Below are 19293 nucleotides of genomic sequence, written 5' to 3' on the forward strand. Positions count from 1 at the left end.
ATAGAGGTATATATTTTCTAATATTGTATACTTATTTCAGGCATCATCAATTATCATATAATAACGCCTCCGTGGTCTAGTGGTATAGAGCGCGGCTCTTGACTCGAAGGTCGTGGGTTCCATTCCCGCGTTGGAAACATGTTATTTCCATGTTTGGTTAGGACAATGCAGGCTGATCACCTGATTGTCTGACAAGTAAGATGATCCATGCGTCGGATGGGCATGTAAAAAGTCGGTCCTGCGCCTGATCTTTCGCCAGTCGTGTCGGTCGTCCATCCCACTGGGTTATGAGAGTAAAGGAATAGAGAGCGCTCTTGTGTACTGCGCACACACTTGGGCACTATAAAATTACTCCTGCGTAGCTGGCCTGGTTTCAATGAAACCGGCCACCGTCACCGAAACCGGTGTGGGAGCTATTATTACTTATTTCAGGAGTAAATGAAACACCATTATTAATAACAAATCTTTATTTGAACTTTCACAATTATTGATATAAAAATGTAACATACTTTATTCTTACTGCGAAATAATATCTGCTTGTAAATATTATCATCAGTAGAAGCCAAATAGTCAATAGAAAAAGATAGAAAAGAAAAGGTATATTTTTCTCCTCCGATGCTAGTTATCGAAATTTAAATTTGGACTCTACGTTATCTATTTCTCAAAATAAAATCATTATAATGATTAAAAAAATATATTATATTATTTTTAATCGATAAAATGATTATATTGATGTGATTGTTGTATATTTATTCGGTTTTATTTTTTCCTTTTTTTTTAACTTTTGTAAGTATTTTGTTTTTAATTTTTTTTATATTTCTACTTTTAATTGGCCACCATGTCAGAACCTGCATGTTATTAAAAAGTTTATACGATGTTCTCCTCATCAAAACTCAATATGAATATTCAAACACTTAAAATTAAAGATATATAAATGACTAGATCGTACAAAATTGTTAAGGCTGTACCTAACTGTATCTGTATATATGGTTATATATCTGTTATTTATTATGCAAATCAAGCAGAGGTTTAAATGCTCAATTAAAACTATATATGCACAGATTAAAGTTAACCCATGGTTAAATATTGGGCTATTTCTTTCACTCGAGAGCGAAAGAGACAACATGATATAACTTAGGGTAACATTTCCCCGGTGATCCTTTGGTATGCAGTTAAGCAAATAACTGAGATCTTGTACTAAATTTAATAAGTCTTGTGGCCGGATGGAGAGAGTTTCCATTGCCCTTTATCTATCTGCCTCTTTCTTACGCGTATAATATTTCGTTTGTGAGTAAAAGAGACAAGAGACGATGGGTCAAAGGACATTCTCTCTGTCCTGCCATGGGATTGTAGATATACTGTTCGAATAAATATGTATATAGCAAGATCAGCGACATTCTAATGACCATGAGCAATGACAAACATAAATGCGTAAGTAAATAACTAAAATATAAACGTAATGAAAAGTGACATAACAACAAAAATTGCATTTCCTTTGCGGACTTCGGCTTCACCTTATGCATACTGAGTGTGTGTGTGACTGCCGTACAAATCTGAAACAAAGAAAATCATACCGAATAAAGTTGCTGCAAACATAGATTTGAATCGTTAGATACGCCATTTTGGTTTTATTTCTGTTCACATTATACTTTGATGCATTCATCAGTTAGAACTCGTAAATCGCGTGAAAAATTTTGAGCTCCTTTCAACCATAAAGGCACCCCAACCAGACAGTGAGAGAGTTTATTTCATAAATATTAAACTTTTAATTTTTTATCTTCGAACTGCCGACGTTTAGTTATCGGTAGAGCATAATATTATAATAACAATAGTTAGTAAGTCTAAATAATAATAAATACTGTAACTCAGTAGTTTTTAGATCGACACAACATTCTTATACGCCACCATAATAGTTCACAGAGGCGTAAATAAATTGGAATGCGTCAAACCAGGACGTATCTAATGATTTATATCTCTGTAAATAAGATGTAAAGGGCACGTTTAGATGAAATGTTGGTTCTGTGCCAAGCAGGTGGCGACGGCGTTCATTAAGAGTCGTGATTAGTTTTCAGTTTCAAGACTTCTTAAAATATTAAACACATTTTCTTTAGAATAATTTTACTTTAAGGTTTATAATTTCGTTTTTGTAATAGGAAAGGCTTGAGGCCTCATCGAACTAATATTCTTATAAAAGCTGCAAGTATTCCCTTTTTTTTAACTCTATCTTCCTGTAAAAACAGGACCCTATTACGTCTTCGACTTTGCTGTCTGCTTGTCACCAAGCTGTATCTCAAGAACTGATCGCAGTTACCTATCGCAGTTCATAATCGCAATCGCAGTTAATTAGACATAATATTATATGATAGACAGATAAACAGTAATTTTTAACCCAAATCTCGCTTACCATCAAAACACCTGGACTCGGTGATTCTCCCGGTCGCAGACGATGATGTTCCCTCCAGACATGACAGCGATGCCCTCCAGCCCCTTGAACTCTCCGTCTCCGGAGCCCCACGAGCCGAAGGCGCGGAGGAAGGATCCATCAGGATGGAAGATCTGGATCCTGTTGTTACCGGAGTCCGCGACCACGATGTAACCCTGGTCGTCCACCGCTACACCCCTGTAGACAAAAAATATGGTACTCTATTTGCAGAAGTAATAAAACTTTTTAAATTTTTAATTTAGGGTATAAAGTTATAAATACATAATTGTAGGCAAAGTAATTTGCAACAAAATATTATGTTCTTACAATTTTTTTGTAAGACGTATAGTTTCCGAGATATCACGAAAATAGTGTTGTCACCCTTTTTTTCAAGATGGCGGCCGGGGGACAAGAGTGGCGACCCCACAAACTTGAGGTTAAGCTTCTATTGACCCGCCCCCCCCCCCCCCCCCCCAACATATTCCAAAAATAAAATTGCGTCCTCTAATAAATGCAAAGCAAATGTAACATTTCAATGAGTCCATTGAAATCTTACCGAATTACAATAAATAGAGTGCGGCTAATAAACAAAAAACATAATTAAAACATACAGGTTGTTCGCAAAAAAATGTCGCCGGTATAAATTATAAGGTTCGAAGAGATAGCGAAGATAGTTAAGAAAAAAAATAGGTTAACCTGTTTGGTTAAAGTTAAGGTTTATATTATGAGGAAAGTTATACTACTTCACCGGGTTATCTAGTTTATTTTACTATTCTATTCAAAAGGAAAAACTTAAATAGCTCTTTTAACAAGTGTTGACGATTTAAAAGCTATTTGTAGTAGTAGTGCAGCAATAATATTTACTTTATTCAAGAAAGGAGTATCGTTTTATGAAAAGTACTCACATAATATGGTTTTGCTCGATATTTTACTCCAAATCGAGTAATAATTACTGTGTGGACCGCAAAACTCACAGCTCGAAGGCTCGCGCCGAGCCGGCTCGATGGATATATCGATTTAGAGTAAAAGAACCGAATGAGTGGAAGAAAACCCGAGCCGTGGTTATTATTTCTCAATCGAGCAAAACCATACGTGAGTACTAAGCATTATAAAGATACTAGACGTTCCGCGCGGCTTCGCCCGCGTAAATAAGATATTTCACAGACAAATAATTAGTTCACAAAAATAGCCTATGATCCTTCACGTGTTCTACTTATTATCTGTGCCAAATAACAGAAAAATTGCTCCAGTAGTTCGTGAGATAAGCCCTTTCAAATAATTTCCCCCGTTTTTTCCACATATGCCTCTATTTCTTCGCTCCTATTAGTCTTAGCGTGATAAAATATTGCTTATGGCCTTCCTCGATAAATGGGCTATCTAACACTGAAAGATTTTTTCAAATCGGACTAGTAGTTCCTGAAATTAGCGCGTTCAAACAAAAAACCTAACAAACTCTTCCGCTTTATAATATTAATAGTATAGATAAAAATTTAATCGACGCTTTTATATTAGACATCGATGCTCTCTTCGTTTAAGAGTAATAAAAATATGAAAACTTCAAAAAACTGTAATGAATTTAATCTCTCTTCAGAACTATCTGTAGAAACTGCATCCAACAAAACGTTACGAGAGCGTTTTAAAAATTCATTTTAACATTAAAAACTTAAGTTATTCCAACCCGGAATAAAGTATTCAACATAAATTCAGTTACGTTACCATTTTTCAAAGACACGTTTGTTTTATTACCCGATTGTGGTAAAAAAGATGTTTTTTTTGTATGCCCGCTTAAACGTAGCGCTTAAAATTTTACTGATCCAATTTTTAGAGAATGAAATATCAACAGGTTCAATGGGCATTGTCCAAAGAAAATCACATGTACTTTTTATATTTTTTTTCGTTAAAATAGGGTATTTTAAGAATATAAATTAAATAATTTTGAAATTCATTGGCTAGTTTTTTCTCAATAAGTTTTTAAAGTTTCGCTCTGATCATCGGCGGCCAATTATTGACCTCTGCAGTATTGTTTTTTCCTTTCAATCTTATTTATAATGGCTGGTTCGTCAAATGCAAGTTCTCATTATGTGAAAGCTGATACGAGAAGCTTACCAAAAGTTCGAAACGTAATGTTGGTCGAATTTATTGCTAATTTAACGCCATTGAAGGTCAAACAAAGGTTAAACATATTTGTTCAAAAATATGAGTAACTAATGGGTATTTTTTTCGTTTATATACAGAAAAACGATCACTGACCTTATTCCTCGAAATGTTTTTGTAATGAGCAAAATTAAAAAAAAATGGACAATCCCCATTATAACTGTCCAGAGCCTGTAGACAAGTGGCAAAGCGCTAACGCTAACGCTAGCGCTACAAAATGTATGCGATTTGACATAAGTCATCGCTTCGCTAGCGAATACTAATGTCAAATCCATACATTTTGTAGCGCTAGCGTTAGCGTTAGCGTTTTGCCACTTGTCTACGGGGGCTGATAACAAACGCTACGTAATTTGCATAATCATTGTTTTATTTTTTTTAATCTTATCTTATATATTTAAACGAGCAATTCTTGTATAATTTATATATAATTGGAATCTCGGAATCGGCTCCAACGATTTTCATGAAATTTAGTATATAGGGGGTTTCGGGGGCGATAAATCGATCTAGCTAGGAATCATTTTTAGAAAATGTCATTTTATTCGTGTTTTATCGAATACCTAGCAAAGCTCGGCCAAATAGCTAGTATCTAATAAAATATGCAAATGTTCGATTAGTTTAATTAATGCCAAGCGTTTTCTACTCCCCCATACATAATAACTTTGTAGCGACAAAATTCGTTTATTGTGCGGGAACCGTACACTTTTCCGGGACCCAAAGTACTTCCAATTTCAGCAAAATTGGTACAACGGTTCGGGCTACAAAGATAACAGACAGACAGACACACTTTCGAATTTATAATGTTAATATGGATTAGTATTGAAATATTATTATTATGGATTCACACATCATATAATATACAGAATAAAAAACACAGTTAGATATTTTATATATTATTTGACGACCTCTGTGGCTCAGTTGGTGGGCTGTTGGTAGCTCAAGCCGGGTGTTGCGGGTTGAATCCCACCGACAGAACAAAAAGTTTTCAATATCAATATGTGTATCATATAATAAAAATGTTAATTATATGTAGAATAAAAAGTATTAAATATATTTCCGTTGTCTGGTACCCATAACACAAGTCCTTTAGGTACTTAGCACGGGACCAGACTGACGTGGTGTGAAGTGTCCATAGATATTATTTTAAATCTGTGTATCTTGACAACCTAACATCCAAAAAACTAGTTTTCAGCGTGACCACACATTTTCATTCCTGTCGGGACTAATTGACATCCGAAAACTTTTTTGACATGTAGTTACCAAAAACACTGTTGGATTTTAACACTATGTTTTTCAAGAACCTTCCCTTATTTCTTAAAACTGGTTTACAGTTATTTTCAGTAAAACCAACTAATTTTTGTTTCCCATTTCTGTCGACACTAATTCTTGTCGGAAAACTCTCCTACCATGTAGACACGTATGTGTTCGAAGTGTTATTTTCGTAGAAACCGGTCAAGGTTTTCTTCAACTTTTATTAGACGAAAGTTTTTATCGTCGAAGATTGATATTGAGCAGTTGTTAGAGCATCGTAAAGCGTAACTATTAGAATACTTTTACAAAGTTTTACGATGCTATGAAAGTGTGTTAATATTATTAAAATAAAAGTCGTCAAGATATTCACTGTTATTTTAAAGTTATGAATATTATGAGTTATCTATAAACGTTCATAAAATATATTATATTTCAAGACTTAGTTATTTCTTATGATTTTAGTAAACAATTGGTTCATCCGGAAATTGGATCAGCAGTAAGTGATGGTGGAACAAATATACGAATATACGTATTAAATAGATTATTATTCAGTTTTGCTTACTATCCTCTTCAAGTGCCGGAGACTTATTTTTTTGTTTCTAACTATAAATGTATTTTACACTAAAACGGGAAGTAATGCGCGACCTAGAACTTTTTATACAATTAAGAACAACATTGAAATAACATATTGTACAGTGTACACTTTTAAATTTTGTATCACTATGTCGCATTCTAACTCGCATATTATCTTTATTTTTAAAAGTAAAAACGGTACCCTATTACTAAGACTTCGTTGTCTGTCCGTCTGTGTCTGTCTGTCGCCAGGCTGTATCTCAAAAACCGCTATAGCTAGACTTCTGAAATTCGCACAGATTGTGTATATCTGTTGCCGCTATAACAACAAATACTAAAAACAAAATAATATTAATATTTAGGGGGGCCCATACAACAAACTTGATTTTTTGGCCTTTTTTGCTCGATAGCAATAATGGCAACAGGTAGGCACTTGAAATTTTCACAAAAGCCTTAAATATATGTGTACTTTAGTAATTAATAAAAAGATTTAATAAAAACACAATTTTTGGCCTATTTTTGCTGTATAACGGTACGGAACCCTTCGTGCGCGAGCCCGACTCGCACTTGGCCGATTTTTTCAGTATAAAATGACTTCAATAAGAAATATCTGGATTCATGGTTTTTTGATAGGTGGACTTACCTCGGGAACTTAAACTGTCCATCCTCCGAGCCCTCCTCTCCGAAGCTGGACAGCACTCGCCCATTAACATCGAACACCTGGACCCTGTGGTTGTTGGAGTCGGAGACGATGACGCGGTTGGTGCTGGACACGGCGATGTAGTGGGGGTGCTCCAGCTGCCCAAGCTTCGAGCCGAACGAGCCGAACTTGCCCACGAACGTGCCGTCTGATTGGAACACCTGGAGAGAGGAATATAGCGAAAAACTTGAGAGCTGTCAAGGGACACCCGGATGGAATGAAGTAATTTTAAAAAATCATAACTGGCTTGCTTTCTATGAGAGAGAGAGAGAGACATACAGAGAAACACGCGCACGCCGCATGGCTTACAACTATAGCAAAAAGCTCTGACATAGATCAAGATAGATACCGCATGTCCCACGAAGTACATACACATGCGGTATCTATCTTGATCTATGTCTGTGGCAAAAAGTGTCGGTCAAAAAGTGTCGTTACAACTTTTTCCGTCTTTCGCAATGCGCAATAAGGAACTTCGATCCAATATCTGGATAGGAAAGAAGTTTATTAGTACACCTGGAGTGAGAAACACCTTATTGGCATTTATTAATCAAGTGACACCATTGACTGTTGATTCCAGATTAATTAATTAATGAGGACTTAAAATGGCATGTTACATGATAATTTTTGTGATCAAATGTGGTATGCTACATATTCTCAGTATATTTTATGCTATTATAGCAGTCAGAATATTATAGTTAATATAATTCATTCATTAATAGCGCTAGATAAACTACATCATTCGTTGTACTTTCATTACGGCGTCTATATTTATGAGTTTTAGGGATAGTTATTATAAGAAATTGTTCATTTTATGCACAAGTACATAGATTACACATTTATAAAGAAATATAAGTTTTTGAATAGAACAAAAGCATTTTCAACTTAAAACTTTTCTTTCATTGGGGGAAGTAACTGTGATTGTAGCATAAGATACCCAGAAACTTTTTACCACAAATCCGCTGACAGTTACCTCTAATAAAATAAAGATAACAGAATTGGAACAAAGAGACCGATAACAAGCGATATTTTAAAGCAATTAAGCGTAAAACAGTAGTCTAGATTCGAAAGTCGGACACAATATTTCAGCATAGATAAGAGTTTAAAAAGATTTTATCGGAAAGAGCAAGAATTTTCGAGTCCCATTACTGTGGATCGCGTCGTTAAAAGTTGAGAAGTGTTTGTGGAAAATATTAAAGCCGTGACGGGAGTACCGATCGCCGGTTCGGTGCTGATATATTGTAGATATTGTACATGACGCAAAATATCCGCTTGTTAACTCTGAGTGCAATATTTTTGATAAACGCCAACTTGTTAAGAATTCTCCATGTGTACGTTCACAACGACTTATAGAAGAAGAAAAATATTGATACTAAAATACATGTGTCACATTTATATTTTCTACTATGTATAAGATTTTAGGTATAGCTAAATCTTTGAGTACATATTAATATACTGTTTCATGTCACAAAACTATTGCACTTTTTCATTGGAACATAATATTAGACCAATATAACAACTGCCGACAAATATTTCAAATAAAAAAAGCAGATGTTTTGGAACAGCTATCTGTGGTCAAACGCGGCTTGTTGCTACTAGATCACTGACCTCCGTTATACAAGTACGCTGGACTTATGATACCCACCTGCTTTTTGTGCCTATTTGAAGCGGAATCAGCGCCCCCAATGCGGGGGAAGAGAACTAAATCTGACGTAACTTGCAAATAGCCGCTTAATCGCTATTGGTTGTAGAAACTAGTATTAGTTCCAAGTATTCCCACTTATTATACTATTAGCGCCAATATGGCGACTTTCAAACGTCATTTTTATGTCAAATTTAGTTCTCTTCCCCCGCATTTGGGGACGCTGATTCCGCTTCAAAGAGGCACAAAAATCAGCAGTCAACAACAAAGGGTTTCGTAAGTCTGGCGTACTTGTATAATGGAGGTCAGTGTACTAGATGGATACCATGGCGGCGTAGCCATAAAATATATATGGCTACGCCTATATATATACTAGATGATACCCGCAACTCAGTTGCGCCAAAATTCGTTTATCGCGCGGGAACCGTCCATTTATCCGGGATGAAAAGTATCCTATGACCTTTTCCGGGAGATACTTTGAGCAGAGTAGACAGAATGATAGAGTATACCGACTTAGAACTGATGTTGAAATTTTTAAATTTGACGTATTATGACGAAAATCGTCGCTAGGGTTGTTAACTTGTTACATACGAATTTAAAACTATGACATATTCGATGGACGTGTTCTTCTTTGGTCGTATTGTTGTTTGTGTTTTGGCACATCTGATTAAAATTGTCAGAATCCAATTTTGAAAACTTTATTTTTAATATTTAAAAAATTATTATATCAGCCAGCGCGAGGCACATTCCGTTCATAATCCTAGTGAAACCCGACGAATTTGACAGATATTGAAACCTGTCCGTCTCTTTGCAGTCGAACTACTGGTCGTTATGTCTATTGTGCTTTGAGTATCTCCATGCCAAGTTTCAGCAAAATCAGTTTAGCGGTTTGGACGCGAAGAGGGAACAGACAGGCAGACAGAGAGACGGACAGACAGACAGACAGACACACTTTCGCATTTATAATATTAGTATGGATATAAAGATAGAATGTAACCAAACTGACACCAGGTGAGTTCTTTAGAGCCGTATACATTTTGTTGGTTGTCCTTATGCCCCATTAATAACACTCTAAAATCTGGTCAGTAACGTGATCTACAATTACCTGTACTCTATGGTTCTCCTTGTCGCAGACGTAGATAAAGCCGAGGGCGTCAGTGGTGATGCCCCAGGGGTAGTTGAACTTGCCGTCGCCGGTGCCCTGACTGCCGAATGAGCGCAGGAAGCGACCGGCCGGGTCGAACACCTGAGAACGAATGACAATTTTAGTGTATTTATCTTTTAAGTGGTGGGCAAGTGGCCAAGTGGGCAAAACGTATAAGTTTGAGGGTAGATGAATAAATATACACCTGGGCTTTAAAGGGCCCGTTCACGGCAGGTCGCCTTGCCGTCCGCCGGCTTATGCAGGATAGTGAATGATGTCGCAGGCCTGCATGGCGGCCGGCCGGCCTCCGACACCATTAACAATCCTGCATAAGCCGGCGGACGGCACGGCGGACTGCAATGCAGGATAGTGAATGGGCCACTTTAGCATAGATTACTAAATAGTATGTACGTAGTTTTAGAGGATTTTTTAACGGTGGTCATTAGTCAAAGACGTATGTTTTGACTTGAGGGTAGATAAATAAATCTAGAATATTTGATTGGTATACAGTATACACTGCAGGCAGTAAAAATGTGATAATAAAATGTGACGCGTAATTTGTTGTAAAATATAATATTTAAGTGTCACAAATATAAGAACAGTATACTATTCTTAGGTAATTAATAATTATAGCAATGTATCACTCCGTGCTGGCCCAACACGACTTGGTTGGGTTAGGTAATAGGTTAGATGGCTAAGGCCAGCCATGGTGGTTATTTTTTGTGAACCACCCAGAAATAGGAGCCTCGCGTAGTGGGGCTACGTCGACTAATAATTGAAGCCAGTTGTTATAATATATCTATAAAAATATAGGGGGTGAAATTAAACCTTTAGTTAGTTTGCCAGGGTGCAAATAAGTGCCTATAATTTGTTACGCAAGGACGATAGGCCATTACATTCCCGCAGATGCCCGCAGCGTTTGAGCTGTATATTTACAATATAAAACACAGAACTGATAGAACCGAGTTTGCCCACACCCAAAAAAGACTAATTTTCTCATAAGTCCACTAATTTGGTTGTTTTATTGAACATAACCTCAAAAACTAAAAAAAAATCTTCGTGGTAACTAATGATTTCTTAACTTTAAGGAGGGGGTAGGGGGGTCCCCCCTCGCCCCTCCCCCTCCCCCCTCCTCTCCCGCCTCCTCCCTATAATGCGTAATTCAAATGCAACCCCATAACAACGGTTTTAGGATAAATATTTCTATAACTGATGCATGTCACCCGTATCAAAGACATAGATCGATTTTACCGACACTTCACCACTTTGCGTTGCCACAAGTAAGGCTCACAGCACACAACAAGTCGGAAACAGATTCTTGCCGTATCGTATCCGGTATTATTTGTAGGAAACTTCCGATCGCAACGCACAGTTATCGGAAACGTAACGTAATCGCCTCATCTCAAAACAAACCTGGCTTGTCATTCTTGCGCTTACGGTTAATAAATAAATTCACTCTTACCCGTTTAGATAGAAACGTCAGCCAGTTGACGAGCCGTAAGCGCAGCTGCCAGCCGTAGCCGAGTTGACACTTGAGTGCTTAGTCGAAAATGCATTCTCTAGTTTTGATAATGAATCGTTAGATGTTAAAAATGTATGGGATTTGACATAACGTTTGCTGTCATGGCGCTTGCGCTTAATCGGCGCTTAATCTCATTAATTTTTGACATATAAATTCGCTATCGAAACTGGTGAAAGCATTTGCCTCGGGGGCTTAGTTGAAGGGTAGGCAAAACGGTGAAGATCCTTTCCGAGATATGTGTGCTATGTCCCTAATCTGGCACATGCTCTAATGCGGGCGCATTCAACTTTTACGTTTGACGCCATCTTGGATTTGATTTATGGCTAGACAAAATTAGTTGTAAAACTTGTCGTAAGGTTTTCAGTGCGATAAAATGTGAGGAAAGCTTCGGAAAATGGTTTCATTTATGGCATCCCGGTTTTACTAGTTTAATTAATTTATTTTATGTAGTGTGGTGTTTGCTAGACTTGACGCTACATACAGGGTAATAGTCTAAACTCTACATACATTTTTATTATTTTTATATCAATATAGTTTAACTAATTTAGCGCGACTTTTTTTTTGCCTGTTTAATAATAATATAAAAATCACGTTAGATACTTCTTTTGCTATTAGTTTTCGTCGTGTTTCTATAATATTCATACGAAAACAGGGAGTTCAGCACATTTATAACAATGATTTCTGGACATTTCTATAACATTGATTTTGATGTGACTTAATTATTCTACAACTAGCAAAAACTAATAATAAAATATCCAACGGTTACGTCTACGTAGTTCCTTTTAGTTTGTCTTTCCTACCTCTCATCATGCCTATTTTCCCCCACTCATACATGAAAGATTAATACTTAAATCAACGCGAATATTTATTGCAATACGTGTGTGCACAAGTACAGCCATCGCAAGCGGTTGTTTTATAAATAAAATAAATCAATTCTGCGTTTTATTCTCCATTACTGTGTTTACGAGCCCTGGCGAGCGCTGATAAGACGAATTTGAAAGAGAATTCCTTTTTATATTCCCGAATATACCACTTAAAATAGGATACATTGATTAAATCTATCCTGTTTGAATGTTCAATCGAAACTGTGTTGAATTGTGCAGCATTAAAGTTCAAATTCGCGTGCGCTGTTTCGACTTTTGTCTTTCTTTACTCTTGATTATTATGCAAAGAATAAGAATAAACTTCGTTTATTGCTGACAATGCTGCCAAAATTGTTTGTTTTATATGTGAAAGACATATAGGCAGCTTAATTATGGCACTTTAGTGACATTGTAAGGCTGCGTTTCCACCAGAGATGTGTTGCGAGGAATGTGTTTTTCAGAACCAATAGAATGGCGATGTCATGGCAAGCTCATGTCAAAGAAGCGATCATTGACGTGAGCTTGCCATGACATCGCTCAGCGCGGCGATGCTATGCTAGTCACTTTGCATTGTAATACTTTCCGCCGAACTCAGAGACATTTAATTAACCTTCAATTTAATGAAGAGTTTGACAGATAATGTATGGGGCTTATGCAATGATATTCTACTTATACAGATATGTTAGGTCCATACTATTTTCCGGCTAAAATCTCTTCCGAACAATTTTCAAATTCAAAATTGCAGACATTGACAAATTTGACAGATAAGTGAAACAAAAGATACGAAAAACCATTTACATAAAAGAGACAGTTCTATTTTTAAACGTCGAATCGTATGGCTGTCTCTTTCTTCGCCTGAGCTATGACGAAAATTCGATTTTTTTCAGATTGTTCGAAAAAATAATTGAAAATGTAAATAATCAACGTATTTATTGCAATCAAGACATGCGGTAAGAGATGCCATGTGTTTTGTTAAATTTTGAGTCATAATTGGTACATTTTCGGAACACGCACGACATCATTTTCAAGACAAGACGCGGCACGTCCGTGACTGCGCTCGATGCAGACTAAACAACAGACGGCCCAATTGGGCCGTATTTGAAGCTTCACAACGCGCGCGCTAGAACAAATCTGGTTTGAGTATTTCATCATTGGGCTTATGTCAAAATTTTGAATTAATTGCATTTAAGTAATTGATGTTCCACTCTGAGTGCGACAGTTTGAGGTAGTGCTGAGGCAACATTAATTTGAAACTGGTAGAACAGAAACTTTGAATCTATTACCCAATTCCTGAATCTGTTGATTGTTTCACGTTTTAACGTAACAGTTTGCCAATTAAAAGCTTCAATAGTTAACCTCCTGTCAAAAAAACCTCAAACCGGTCTTTAAAGTTAAGGTGTTCCGTGTTACTATAAGCAGTTCTTAGGCCCGTATTTTTGGTCAGTACTCAAGATGCATCTCGATCTCAAGACACGATTCAGCCTCTGTGATTGGTTGGCTGTCAAAATTTGGACCAACCACAGAGCCGAACCGTGTCTTAAGACCGGGTCGCATCTTAAGTACTGACCAAAAATACGGGCCCTAAACACTTAAGAACCGTGTACCGATCTGGAAGCTCTCACATAATTCGGTTACCCTGGTTATAGTGGCTGCCATTCAAACAGCTTAAAAGCTTAGAAATTGCTTAATCATGTACCGATTAAGCTCCTATCGTATATTTTATGCATAACCGAATCTCCGTAGATATTATGTAAACGAAGTTTGCCGACGCTCGGAAAATGCACTGCAGTATTCAAGACTTTGATTTTTAGGTTTTAAATCCATACTAATATTACTCCTTCGATCGCGGATTCTTGGAAATCTATTGTTCTCGCGGCCCACTTGGGAGTATGGGAGTTGAAGCGAAATGCGAAAGTGTGTCCGTCAGTTACCTCTTCACGCCCAAAACCGCTGAACCGATTTTTCTGAAATTTGGTATGGAGATACTTTGAGTTCCGGGAAAGGACATGGAATACTTTTTATCCCGGAAAATGTACGGTTCCCGCGCGATAAACGATTTTTTCCGCAACAGAGTTGCGGGTGTCGTATTCTAGTACTAGCTGTTGCCCGCGACTTCGTCCGCGTCAACATAGTATAATAACAAAGATGGATAGTCCGCTAACAAATATGAAAAAAGTAAAATATAACCTCCTCCTTTTTGGAGGTCAGTTAAAAAGTAGCCTAAGTTACACCTTACTACATCAGCTAGCTACCTAAAAAATCCCGGCAAAATAGCTCCAGCTGTTTCAGAGATTAGCCGGAACAAACAGATAGACAGACAGACAGACAGACAAAAATTGAAAAATAATGTTGTTTTGGTGTCTGTACCCTATATACATTCACATGCATTTAGCAAAAAACGGTTTTTTCAATATTACAAACAGACACTCCAATTTTATTTATATAGACGTGGGAGAGCCATGCTTCGGCACGAATGGGCCGGCTCGACCGGAGAAATACCACGTCCTCACAGAAAACCGGCGTAAAACAGCGCTTGCGCTGTGTTTCGCCGAGTGAGTGAGTTTACCGGAGGCGAAATCCCCTACTCTATTCCCTTCCCTACCCTCCCTTATTCCGTTCCCTTTCCATCCCTACCTTCCCCTATTACCCTATTCCCTCTTAAAAGGCCGGCAACGCACCTGCAGCTCTTCTGATGCTGCGAGTGTCCATGGGCGACGGAAGTTGCTTTCCATCAGGTGACCCGTTTGCTCGTTTGTCCCCTTATTTCATAAAAAAAATGTATAAAGTATAGATGTATAGAAGAAGATGCATTGAAAATGTTATGAGTTTACGGAAATTCAATAAACTACCTACTTAGAACATAAGATGGAAGATATGGATCTTAATAATGTATTAAGTAAAAATGTATGGGGCCTCATTTGATAATATCCAGCCACATCCAATGAAGTTCACAAAAGGTTAACAATTGCCCTTGTGCTTATGACAATAAAGATTAAATTTTAATTAATTTCACGTACAATTAAAATCTTTATACAAGAACATATTAATATTGTGTAGTATTATCAAAGAAATTAATTATTCTAACACAGGCTACGTTAATTCGTCGTATTATGTTGATATTAGTCGTAAACTGAACTTAATTGGTTCATAGGTAGTTGATTCTCGTGGACCTGACATAACCCGACCAAATTACACATTAGACGACTTTATCTCTATTACTATCTATATTACTAGACGACACCGAGAACTTTATTGCTCCAAAATCGTCTCTCAAAGTATCTTAGGTATCTTAGATCTCCATAGGAAACTTCATATAACCACATCGCAACTACTGGCGACAACGCAACCACGTTACCACAACGCAACTACAAAAAGCTGCAGCAACTCACACGTAACCACTGCTCGACGGCATTTTGTCGTTGCGACGCAGTGTGGTTGTGGTACGTGTGGGTTGGCCCTTAGTGTACCTTTGTTACGCACGTTTCCTCTTGATTCACTATTAATTGATTCACGTGATCTTAAAAGTTCGACTTTCGTATTCGGTCTGCTCAACTGCACACGTTGAAATCCCCAATGATATTCTATGTTACTAACGTAACTAGATTGGAGGTTTACGGTAGCAACGCGTTGCCACTTCGAAGATGCCTGCAGGCATATCTCACATACATAATGACATAACGAATATATGACTTGACATTGTCTTTTGAACAAAAAAGTGGTTACGCATTTCTGAGAATCTTTTGTAAGACATTGCTACTCTAGTATTTTAGAAACTCATTGGAAATCCCTATCAAACTCACCTAACTGGCTGCGAAACTCTTGCCACAATTAGGTCTCGTCATAGGGTTGACAGCTCTCGAAAACAATAAATTATAGGAGATTTTAGTAAAATGATTAATGGACGTACTCAGAGACGTTTAATTATACTTAAGTAGGATGACGTCTCCGCGGTCTATTGGTTTGGAGCGTGGCTCTTGACTCGTAGGACGTGGGTTCGATTCCCGCGTTGGAAACATGTTATTTCCAAGTTCGGTTAGGACAATGCAGGTTGATAACCGGATTGTCTTTTTTTTATGAAAGAAGGGGGCAAACGAACAAACGGGTCACCTGATGGAAAGCAACTTCCGTCGCCCATGGACACTCGCAGCATCAGAAGAGCTGCAGGTGCGTTGCCGTCCTTTTAAGAGGGTATAGGGTAGGGATTGGAAGGGAAGGGAATAGGGGAGGATAGGGAAGGGAATTGGGCCTCCGGTAAACTCACTCACTCGGCGAAACACAGCGCAAGCGCTGTTTCACGCCGGTTTTCTGTGAGAACGTGGTATTTCTCCGGTCGAGCCGGCCCATTCGTGCCGAAGCATGGCTCTCCCACGTAACACGTCTCCCACGTCTGACAAGTAAGATGATCTATGCGTCGGACGGCCATGTGAGTATAGGAATAGAAATTGCACTTGTGTACTGCGCACACACTTGGGAACTATAAAATTACTCCTGTGTAATTACCCCGGTTTCAATTTAATCGGCCACTGTCACCGAAACCGGTGTGGGGGTTATTATTATATCTTAAGTAGTATATGTTGAAGAAGACGTTATGTTAAAACCTCTAAGGAGTAAGACTCTTTCAATAATATTTATATTATGTATGTCTCAAAATATTGCACTACGGGAATGCCGATCGAATTGGAAATGAAACAGTAAGGCAGGCAAATTAAAAGTATCCAACGCCGCTAAAGAAGTTTTCATGTCAAAAAGTCTTTGGCATTCTATGCTGTATGTGTGTATTCCACAGTAACGTCTAAACTTATAACTGTTTGTATATAAATGAATTTTATCTATCGCATTATATTTTTTGTTCTAGTTTTGCTGTTCCTTTGTATGATTTCCCACTGGCGAACTGATGAGTGGTAACTACGCCTGTCTTTCGCACTATATAACTTTCTTGATTAAAGGATTTGATGAGGATGAAGAATATTTTATCTCATAAATTTATTATTACCTACATAAACTGACTATAGCGATTTCAATTGAATATAATATTACTGCAATGGTTTCACGCTAAGAGGCAGCATCAGAATAGACGGTAAACAAAAAGTTTTGTTCTATGTTTGACAACATATTATTTTCTGTCATTTTTGTGACTCGCCTCGTGGTTGACCTAGATGAATAGAGCAACAATCTCGAGCTGTCAAACGACACCGAAATTGGTTTACATATTCTGTGTGTAAAAATATGTGTACGTATACACTTACACAAGCATGATTGAACATGAATTCTATAACACTAAATTGTTAAAGTGCCGATAAGTGCCGACTGGACGTCAAAAAAAGAGTTCTGCTGTCATGACATATCACACGTCTCTTTTTACCACGCAGTGTTACTGATAGTGACATCTCGCTTGTTCAGGCCTTTGTTTCTCTATTCCGCTAGTATATTAACTTTATGGTTTTGATTATAAGTAACTTTTGTTGTTAAAATTAAAATTGAATAACTGAAAATTTTATTGGAAAAAAGGTTGTGATTAAAATGAAATTTAATATTATATTTATAAGAAGATTATCCTATTTCCAGGAAATTCTCTAATTTCAGTTTATTTTTGCCTTGAAATATCCAACACGTTCTCCAAGCCAAAATTCTATCTAAAGATATTATACAATTTATTCATAACTTTAGCAATGTTAATTTTAGTTCTGTTCAGTGTTGGAATTTAGATATTAGTTCTGAAATGTACGGAATATTATGTTTGGCTACTACAATATAAATACGGCAGGTAAGTTTGGGATTATCATCAGAATATTATTTAGACTTTGCTACATAAATTTTAAGCCCAAAAATCAGTTTTCTACCTTAAATAAGATCGGAATTCAGTTTTTGGAACAGGTATGTATTAAATTTCGATTATTGTGTAATACTAGCTGTCTCGGTGAACTTCGTGTCACTTTAAAACCTTCCCTGGACTTCTACAAATATTTTAAAACTAAAATCAGCCCAATCCGTTCAGCCGTTTTCGAGTTTTAGCGCGACTAACACATTTGAAAATCCATTTTTATATATAAGACTAGCTGTCCCGGTGAACTTTGTGTCACTTTAAAACCTTCCCTGGACTTCTACGAATATTTTAAGACTAAAATCAGCCCAATTTCAGCCGTTTTCGAGTTTTAACGCGACTAACACATTTAAAAATCCATTTTTATATATAAGATTTCGGCTGCAATGACGACAGATTTTTAAAGATAGCTGCTTAAGCGTCTTTGTACGCAAGAGCCGTTGTAATGTATAAAACACTGGCCTTAGCTATATTATAATTAGGTTCACTAAACTCTGGCATTTTTAAGACATACAGAATAACCAAAACAATTTTTCATTCGTATACTATAAGTATTCATGCTATGTTACAAAAATATCCAAAGTTTGCGTATGAAATTGGCTGCGGCGCAAGTTTTGACAGTTGGGGTAACGAGTTTGACAGTTCGCGAGTAGAACGTTACGCGGGTTCTAATGCTGTATATCCGGCATGAACACGGATCTAAGTAATGAGTTTGTTGAAGTTTAAAAAAAATAATTGAAAGAAGCAGAGATGAAAAAAAAAGTCTAACGAAAGATAAAGTTCGTTTAAAGTTATCTTCTCGCTAAAATAGTTGTACTAGTAAATTGTTTCCAACGCTTCGTGAAAACTAAATTATGTAAGTACCGCTTATTTTCTACGATTTCACTCTAACAAAAATAGTCAAGGAACCTGGGGGGTGAGCCAAAACCTTTTCGTTTTCGCTTCGTTATAGAATCGCCGATGAAAATGTATGGAATTGACATAAGCGTTCGTTAATATGACGTTGACGTTCGACTCGTCTTATGTCAACTCCATACATTTTGATCAGCGATACTATAACGAAGCGAATACTAAAAAGATTCGGCTAAATGGCCAGGTGATCTATCATCTACTATATCCATCAAAATGGGTGTAATTATAGTTCTTATTCAAAGGATCATTAAATCTTTAACCCATCAAGCCCCATAAGCTTACCGGTGAGCAAGAC

At 37.1% G+C, this 19293-nt stretch overlaps 1 protein-coding gene across 3 annotated transcripts in view; it reads right to left on the reverse strand.

Annotated features, from left to right (window-relative positions):
• Window positions 1-831: 831 nt before the first annotated feature.
• Window positions 832-19293, reverse strand: part of LOC121732849 (RING finger protein nhl-1) — a 39903-nt gene continuing 21441 nt past the window's right edge. For all 3 annotated transcript variants that reach the window (XM_042122836.1, XM_042122837.1, XM_042122835.1), the window contains 4 exons: window positions 9842-9982; window positions 7041-7258; window positions 2405-2620; window positions 832-1553 (listed from right to left, as the gene is read on the reverse strand). In XM_042122836.1, the coding sequence (XP_041978770.1) occupies window positions 2407-2620; window positions 7041-7258; window positions 9842-9982 (573 nt within the window). In that variant the 3' untranslated portion in view covers window positions 832-1553; window positions 2405-2406. The remainder of the gene's footprint in view (window positions 1554-2404; window positions 2621-7040; window positions 7259-9841; window positions 9983-19293) is intronic.

Source organism: Aricia agestis, chromosome 13 (assembly GCF_905147365.1).
Source record: "Aricia agestis chromosome 13, ilAriAges1.1, whole genome shotgun sequence".
In the NCBI taxonomy this organism is placed as follows: domain Eukaryota; kingdom Metazoa; phylum Arthropoda; class Insecta; order Lepidoptera; family Lycaenidae; genus Aricia; species Aricia agestis.